Below are 9,098 nucleotides of genomic sequence, written 5' to 3'. Positions count from 1 at the left end.
TCTATCAAGAAATTCTTTATAATTTCAGAAACTCTTATCTGTTTCATGACCCATATGAGGTTTATATAATCCCTAAAGATATATTACATTAATTATATTCAAAATGAATCACTCTTTTTCAAAAAAAATTTTCAACAGTCAATAATCAATTTAACTTATTTTTTTTATAAATATTTAATCTATTTTTTCTTTAATGAATATGTGAAGATGAAATTAATCTCTGACAATTTAATTCCAACAATAATTTCTTAGTTAGGAGGAGAAATAATTGGGTATATATATATATATATATATATATATATATATATATATATATATATATATATATAATATCAGTGAGTCAAATTGTCGTTGTTCTGATATTTATATATATATATATAAAATATCAGGATGAAACAAAACTGTGGAGGTTTCATTGCTGTTCTGATATTTCAGGGTTTGATACCTGTGTTGGCTGGAATTACTCGGCGAAGTGTGTTTATGACGTGGTCGTCAGAATAATATCATTGACTTTTTGAAGAGGGAGGCTGCTGATGCATGAGCGATGGGAATATTTAGGTCCGGCATATACGGTGTTGCAGATCCCCGAAGAAGTGGTCAGCGTCCACCGCTAGGAAATGTGGAAATGGTGGGTGAAGCCTAATTTGCCACATATCCCTCGGATGGATGCTTGCGACGTCAAAGCGCTTTCATTCATTTGTTTACCCATCATTGAGCTGGGAACATTCTCCCGGACGGAGATCACATAGTATGTTGATTGCGTGCCGAATTCTATCTTATCTTGCTTGTGCTCTGTAAGAAGAGGCTGGCTAGATATATTCCACGCAGATAGATACCGAGACAGCGTCTTGAATCACTGCTTCATCAGTAGGAGGACCACGCTACCGTTGATACTCGATCGTAGAGATGAAAGTGCAGCGGTTGAGCCATTGCTTTGTGGAGGTGGACGTGCATGAGATGATAAGGATTCTCACCGTCGGCGGGAATCTGTATCTGGGAGGTCCACTGCTTTGCAGCGAACATTCCTACCAAAGTTGCCCCGATCTTTCGCCCTCCGAGCGAGAAGACCGCTGCGATGTGGCGGTTGTTCTTATGGATCTTAGCCTTCCACATCTCTCGGACAAGCAGAACTTTTTGGCATTTGGCACGCATCAAAGTGGAGATTCGATGGCAACAGAAAGCTCCGCCATGGCGGCCGACTTGATGGAATCGAAATGATAAGCTTGACCACACTTTCATTCCCGAGTCATAGGAGGAGAAGCATTCCTTTTTTTATCCTTTTTTTATTTATTTATTTCGACCATTTACTTTTATTCCACGAAGATACAGTGCCTGCATTTCTGCCAGTCTGATAAACAAGATTCGTGTACTTTGATCGAGTTCTCTCTCTCTCTCTCTCTCTGTCTCTCTCTCTCTCTCTCTCTCTGTGTGTCTCGAAAACAAATGTTGCAGCAGCGTCGATAATGCCAACACCTGTGACTTACCACCTTCATACTCGTGATATAACAAAAGAACAAATGCCGCAGCAGATTTGGGAGCGTTTTCGGCACATCCTCTTCTTCGGTAGTGCTGCAACTTGGCAGAAGCAGCCTTTGGATCTTAAGCAATGCCGAAGAGGCAAAACGGCATCAACTTGCAGTCAAGGATCCACATGGTCCCGACTCCACTCCTGAAGCCACTTGCTAAAAGTTATATCGAGGAATCTTGGATCGTGGACAATGAACCAAAGCATTTTTAATCCCCTCCATCGAGCATGATTCTTACTCCGATATATTTTCTTTTGTCTCTTCATGTTCTGAAAGTTGCTTCTTTTACATACCTGAGGTGATCTCCATATGCCATATGACTTGCTGGAATGCTGGGAAGGGTAATATCTTCTTAATGCAGCTTGAATTGATGGACACAGTAGAGAATCTAGCGGAGGTGGGAATATTCTCGCCGCAGTAGAACAAAAGCTGCAGGCCACATGACGGCATCCCCCCCCCCCCTCCCCCTTCGAACAGGGAACGAGGGAGAGGGATAAGGTTGATTGCGTGATTCCATACGGCTAAACGGGAGGGGTAACAGCTGGGTTTGATTCAGTGCTGTGTTCTTTTTTGTTCAGCAGCATCTCTGTGATCTTATTCTTATCCCAGATTACGAACATGATTAGTGCAGGACCAGTGCTTTCCCGATTGAATGCTACGGACACAGATGCAGATGCTGCGTCTCTCGTAACAACAGTCCATGCCTGGGTGTTAATTAGAATGAAGATTGATGACAAGTGTGGGAAGGAAAAAAATATCCTTTCTTCTAAGAGGTAGGTTGTGATTCTCCATTCACTGATCCCCTATTCACGATCTTTATATATTCTTCACCCCCTCCACCCCCCCTCCCCACAGTCTTGTGGCTCTGAAACTTCCGAGTCATCCGGTATTGTTGTCATGGCCTTCCTACTCCTCGAATGGAGTATGATTCGACAAGTGGATCCGCCCCAACGTAGCCCCCACATGCAAACCCTGCCTACTGCGTCCGGGCTTATAAGAAGCACCGCCGGGGCAGAGGCATTCCCCACACAGATCAGCTAGCTCCACCAGAGAAGCAAAGCAAACCCTTCTTCCCTGAGATGGCATCCGGTTCGATGAGCTCCTCCTGGACCGCGAAGGAGAACAAGATGTTCGAGAAGGCACTGGCGGTGTACGACAGGGACACCCCCGACCGCTGGCACAAGATCGCCCGGGCCATCGGCGGGAAGACGGCGGACGAAGTGAAGCGCTACTACGACCTGCTCGTGGAGGACGTGCGCCGCATCGAGGCTGGCCAAATGCCGTACGCCAATTACCGGTCCTCTAATGGCAGAGGTATGTGATCGCTTTTCCAATACCTTCGCCATCGACGGTTCCTTCGGCTTCTCCCTGCTCCGCCATTGCGCTCTGCCAGAAAGCCTACGTGCTGCATGCTTTCTCTGCACTCGGAGCGCTCTCAAATACGATCATCTCTGCAGCTAATCTGTTTTCTGCTATGTTTTGTGGCGCGCACACACTGTTCTTTCTGCTTGCCTACGACCGACCGCAGAATTTCCTGTTCTACGTCAATCCCAAACTTTGCCTCTCCCTGCAGAGGACCTGTCTGCCGTAATATATATATATATATATATATATATATATATATATATATATATATATATATATATATATATATATATATATATTAGCACAGGTGGTTTGTACTATCCACTGTCCTTTTTGACTTTGGCTCTTTGTCAACCCTGCAAGGTCACACGAGATCTAATATAGAAATGAACTTTTCCATATCGATCCCAAGAGTTTTAGGATTTTCAATTTACGATCGCAAGGGTTTTTGATGGTTCATATGACAAGAATACTTTCCAGGCTTATGACTGACTTGGGTTTTGCAATATGCTTCTTTTTGGGGTCCGTCACTTTCATGTTAATCATTTAAAATTTCATCTACTGTTGCTGTCCAACCTTAAAAGCTACATATCTTTTGTTAACTCATCTGAACCTTCCTTTTTTGCTTTTGTTGCAGGTTGAGAGTGTTTGGAGCTCAACCGGAGAACGAACAAGAAGCAAGGAGCATTTCACTGTTCTGGATATCAGTTATCACAATCTTAATTATAGGACTATATGAACTCTACATGTCTGTGGACTTACAAGTAGTTTCTTCTGCAGTCTTCTTTCTCCCTTCTATCGTGTACTCCCAGATATATCGAAGACTGCCATCATAAACATATATATGGCTAGTCTTCTTGTAATCGGTTATCTTGCTTGCTAATGAACGCTTAGTATTGTTCTATTCTATAACATCATCTCCTCGCAACACACCTCAACAATCTGAAGCAGATATCATGAGAGCTTCTTCGATAGCTGTGGCTCCACAGCATCAGAATTTGCCTGTTTGATCATAATTCAAATTTTAATCCGAGGACAAGTTTTGTTGGAACAAATATGTGGAGAACAGAGCAGTTTCTGAATCATATACTTGATATTGGATGTCCGGAAAAGGTTGAGAAGATGCGAGACTCATGACGAGTCTACCCCGTCCAACAAAGTTCATCAGATTGGGCGTGGGATGCGAGCAAAACCCTCGCCCCAAGGAAGAACAGATCTCGCAGAAAACACAAGAAGAAAGCGACTAAACAAGCGGAGTCTCCAATGTGTAGACTTACTAATCGGGGTGGATGACGCAGACCCTGCGCAGCATTAACAGGGACTGACACTTAGTGCATTTATTAGGAGTCTCGAGGTCTTCATGGAAATGTTGCAGCGGACGGAGGCCATCGGAAGGATGGATAAGCTCTCCTCATGTGCGACGTGGGATCAGTCGGACGAGAAGAAAGCTGAAATTTCATCCGCATTTTAATGCATGAAAACCTCTATGTTTGTTGTATTTCTCTTGAAATCCGATTTGTGAGTCATTTTGCATTTTTCTCTGATGAAAATAAGCTAAACAATTTTGAAATTAGATGTAGTGTGTTTATTTAGTGCGGATGACAAAATTATCATTATAAATCTCATCCATTAATTATCACCTTTTTTTTTCTTTTGTCGCAAATTAGAACGCTCTGTAGGATAAGAAATGAAATTTCAGAAACACTTCCACAATCTGTAAACCAAGTTTTAAGGAGTCGTATGGTCCATCAGTCGTAGAAACTAGAAGCAATCAGGAGGAGCAGATTGTGAGGTCTCCTTCCTCTTCTGCCCCTCTTGCATATTACGGTTGTCCAGCTGGTCATCACTCATCGCCATCAGAGAACCACCGCTTGACCACACCATCCTCCTCCTCGCAAGGAGGAGCACCATCGATGGTATAGAGTCGAGCGAACTATTGTCCCCTCTCCATCGACTTCCATTCTCTCTATCTCATGGCATCCGATCCAAAGAGTTCCTGGAGCGAGGAGGAGAACAAGTCGTTCGAGCTGGCGCTGGCGTTGTACGACGAGGAAACGCCTGAACGCTGGCACAATGTGGCCCGGGCCGTCGGCCGCGGGAGGTCTGCCGAGGAAGTGAAGCGCCATTACGAGCTGCTCGTCAAGGACATCCACCTTATCGACTCAACCAAGGAGCCCATATTCCATTACCCACCGACGAGGAGCCAAGGTTAAGACTGGGATGTGAGTTCTTGTTGCTTCTCCTTCTTCCTCGTTCTTGTTTTGCCTTCCTGGCTAGAGAACTAAGTCTGCTTCGTAGTTCCTGCCTTGCCATCCTACACAGATCCCTCTGCTAACTCACTAGGATTGCTCTATGTTTCACCATCAAGAAATAGTGATACAAGCCATATGTTCGATGAAAAAGATACGCCCCCCCACAACCCCTCAATAATAAGATGAATAGGGTATCAAATGCATGGAATAATGCTTGAAGACAAGCCATGATGTAACTCAAATTAAAGCCATATGAATGATATAGAATATAATGTTCTCTGCTACTGAGAATAGGAACAATGGTGACCACAACCACAATATTAATTTCAAGTATAGGACAACTTAATTATGTGGAAAGGGTAAAAGAACTAATACAAATGACCATCGAAAAATTGCTTGTAATATGCATACTAATCTGCATCAATCTGGCTTTGAGAGAATTAAACACTTAGTCTTCTGCGAAAGGGAAAGGAATCACAGCCAATATCATCTGTATTCCACAAGCTAGAAAAGCAGCAGCAGCTAAAGGAAAGTGAACTCCCTTGCAAGCTCAGGCGTTAGCCTCTTTAGCGCAACAGATATAGGGACAACGTGATGGAATTAGACGTAAAAATGACCGACAGATTATTGAGATCACCAAGCAAAAGACAGCAAATGAAAAGGAATGCTAATGGAGGAACAAGAAACAAGAAACAGGTGATTGAGGTGCTCGATTTGTCAGTCCCACCGCTAGATTCCAACGAGGCAATGTCGGATTCTTTTCTACTGCCTTCTTGCTCGTATTAGGACGGACGGTATTAGGTGACAATGGCGATCTCAGCTATGATTTCAGGCTTGTAATGCACAATGGATCCATAGGAAGCATCCGATGCATCTCGAGTTACATGTTCAGCTCTTCGCAGGGGACCGACATGTCTTGTCTGTGGTCACTTCTGAACCGTGCGTCCCTCTTATCTTCCTTTGTTGGTGGCAGCTCACCGATCGCATGCGATAAGATTAATGCAGAGACAGTTTAAGCTAAAGATCGATGTTTCAAATGGCAAACAAGCACCGGAGGATGAGAAGGAAAGCAGCTCAAACCAGTAAACCCACAAGATGAACAAAATTTGTCTTCCTCCATGGCCTGAGTCCTCCTGCGCAAGCGAAGTCAGGTTAGATGAGAGTCTGGTCTTGGCTACAGCTGCTGTAGGGGAGGCGTGACTCTGGCGGCTGCTGGTGCTGTTGTTGCACTGGGGGTTCCTGCTGGTGCTGTGGCGGCGGCTGCTTTCTGATTATGGTGTGCTTGTTGTTGTGCATCCAGACCTTCAACACCTGTCTCCTCACGCCGATCTCCGCACAGAATTGCTCGATCATTTCGCTATCTTGCCTCTGAATCGTCCACCCGATCCTCTCGGCGAAAGCCAACATCTTATTCTTCTGCTCCGCCGTGAACTTGGTCCTAAACCGCTTTCTCGGCATGGTTGCGGCCGTCGGCGCCGCAGCGTTGATCCTCTCCTCGCTCGACGACTCTGTCGTCGTGCCTCCGCTGCCGCTGGGTCTGTTACTACCGAACTGGAAGAAGCCGGACGACCCCGGCACGGTCGGCGATGGGCTGGAGAAGCCGCCGAGTTGGAACGGCTTCTGGTGGTGGTGGTGGTGGTGGTGGGGATGGGCTAGAGGATGGGGTGGCGGCAGCAACACAGGCAGGTGATCGGTGGCATGGTAGTAGGAGCCGGCGGCGTTGGTGCCGCCATCGACCTCCCTGCGGTGGAAGCTACGGTGGCAGCCGCAGGCTGCACAGTTTAATGCCTCGGCCGTGTCAGGGTAGCCACTCGGCATGAACTCGCCGCAGCCGTCGACGACGTGGCCGCCTATGGCAGCGGCGTGGTTGCGAAGACATTCTCTGTACCTTGTGAAGATATCAGCAGTGGTAGTGGTGGTTGAGTTCTTACTAGTGATGGCAGCAGGTTCGGTCTTAGACGGCACGCCTGCACCGGCTGCACCTGTAGACGAGTTGGAGACGAAAGCTTGGCCAGTGTTCTTGGTAAGAGACTGGGGTGAAGGATCCATGGTGGTGGTGGGTTCAAGAGTTGGTGGTGATGGCGGTGATCTGGTGCTGCCAAGGATGTTACCATTTCTTGCTCCTCCTCCACCACCACCACCACCACCTCCAAGTCCCCCTCCTCCCACTCTCGGGGATAGAAGAGAGGAAGTGGGGGATAGAGTGGGTTTAGAGAAGGCCGATCCTCCTCTGATGAGAGAGGAATTATAACCAGAGGGAGAGGAAGGCATTCCTACCTCGTTAGGATTCCTAAACTCCATAACGACACCTCTAAATTTCACCTGCTACACGATGCACCAATCAGAGAAGAAGGAATCAGCTAATCAGTGGGATTCGGCAAACCAAACGTAGTAGATCACCGCAGGATACAATCTTTGGGATAAGTGCCACAAGTCCAGCTCTTACTGCACCCCACAAAAGCAAGGACGAGAGATGAGAGGGACCGGACTCAACGAGCAAAAGTGCAGCTCAAAATGCAACGGCAAGGAAGCGCATGCGCTGCTTTAGGTGCACAATATTGAGATCAACAACAGAGGGGCGTAGGACATGGTCTCCTAACAGACATCTGCGGGGTGGGAAGGGGAAAGGTGGGAGGGAGAAGGCTGTTGTTGTTGTTGCTGCCGCTGGTGATCAAATCAGAATGAGGTAGAAGAGAGATGGGGTCTCATGAGAAGGAAAGAGAGAAGATGAGGACGGGGTTGCCGCAGGGAACAACCGACAGGGTCATGCTTCGCCCTTCCCACGCCCTGCAAGTTGGTCCCATCCCTCATAATTATTGCTGCAAACTGGTGATCACATTTACTTCCGCAGCAGCTGTTCATCTGCTCACATGTCGGCTCCCTGCATGTACAACGTCCTTAACTTTGCTGTTTGCTGCTACCGTACCTCGCTCCTCCTCTTCCTCTTCTTCTCCGTGCCTCTTCTTCTGCAACACCATTAAACGCCTCTCTCTAAGGGGATTGGAAGAGCTGTTGTGAGATCTCATGTTGGTGCGTCAGGGGCCCAGCACCAGAAGGGATTGGGGTCTTCCACCAACTCTCGAGCGAACTTTTGCTTGGTCCTTCTTTTCTTCTCCTTGCTACCCACGCAAATACTTGCTACCATCTTTATTTCATGTTGCTGTCTTGTCACCTGCAGCCAGCAGCCCCCTGCTCACCGCTGTCCTCGACATGCTCAAGGCTTAGTGGACTCACCGTCGTCTCTGTGCTCACACCATGAGCACTACAGGACTTGGCCTTAGGCGTATGCAGACACTAATCGTGTCAGTGTTTGGGGGGCGTCAGGTCTTTCTGTTCATGGACTTGGCTGTCCCCATCTGCTGCAGCAAAGCATTCTGATCGATCGAGATGATGGGAGTTGTATGCTTTGCTGCCGACTGTAGCTTGGAATGATGCATCTCGCGGCAGTTCATTCTCGTGTGCCGATGAGCTTTTAGATTTTGTTGGTCGTTTCTGATGAATCGTAATCTTAAACAGGTGTTCAGAAATCAGAGCAGACATACGATTAAAAAGGTTGCTACGAGTCCTTAGAATTCCAGTTTGTGATCTTAGTGGGCATCTTGAGATCCATCGAATACGTACATAAGTGAACTATCAGTGCATTAAAAATCATCAAAAGCTGCAAACCAAGTCAAAATAAACTGAGGGAGTCCAAATATTCGGTAAAATTTTCATCAAAACAAACCAATTAATGAAAAAAAATTGAGGACGTATATGAGAAGAATGGACATCGATTAAGAGAATAATTTTACAATATTAAAGATCGAATGAGTCAGATTATATATATTGGGTCTGATCTATAACCTAAAATTTTCAATTTTCAATAATTTGATTTCTAACTTGATGACTAAATGAATTGTGTGTGCTTGATTGGATTAACTATGAATATATTTGAATTCGATTTCCAAAAACAATT

General features: G+C 45.9%; 3 protein-coding genes across 3 annotated transcripts; 2 read left to right on the top strand and 1 right to left on the bottom strand.

Moving 5' to 3' along the window:
* The first annotated feature begins 2,537 nt into the window (after positions 1-2,537).
* Positions 2,538-3,803, top strand: LOC135672438 (protein RADIALIS-like 3). Its single transcript, XM_065180920.1, has 2 exons — positions 2,538-2,840; positions 3,529-3,803. Exons 1-2 carry the CDS (start codon positions 2,606-2,608, stop codon positions 3,531-3,533), a joined length of 240 nt encoding a protein of 79 aa, XP_065036992.1. The 5' UTR covers positions 2,538-2,605; the 3' UTR covers positions 3,534-3,803.
* A 924-nt stretch (positions 3,804-4,727) lies between these two features.
* On the top strand, positions 4,728-5,104 carry LOC135672079 (protein RADIALIS-like 3). Its single transcript, XM_065180535.1, has one exon. The coding sequence runs from the start codon at positions 4,865-4,867 to the stop codon at positions 5,102-5,104; it is 240 nt and encodes a 79-aa protein (XP_065036607.1). The 5' UTR covers positions 4,728-4,864.
* A 272-nt stretch (positions 5,105-5,376) lies between these two features.
* Positions 5,377-7,943, bottom strand: LOC135649173 (zinc-finger homeodomain protein 6-like). Its single transcript, XM_065167329.1, has one exon. It carries the CDS (start codon positions 7,442-7,444, stop codon positions 6,296-6,298), a length of 1,149 nt encoding a protein of 382 aa, XP_065023401.1. The 5' UTR covers positions 7,445-7,943; the 3' UTR covers positions 5,377-6,295.
* Between the last annotated feature and the right edge of the window lie 1,155 nt (positions 7,944-9,098).

This window comes from Musa acuminata, chromosome BXJ1-4 (assembly GCF_036884655.1).
Source record: "Musa acuminata AAA Group cultivar baxijiao chromosome BXJ1-4, Cavendish_Baxijiao_AAA, whole genome shotgun sequence".
Classification (NCBI taxonomy): Eukaryota; Viridiplantae; Streptophyta; class Magnoliopsida; order Zingiberales; family Musaceae; genus Musa; species Musa acuminata.
Note: the sequence above shows the minus strand (reverse complement) of the source record. Positions and strands in the feature narration are given on the sequence as shown.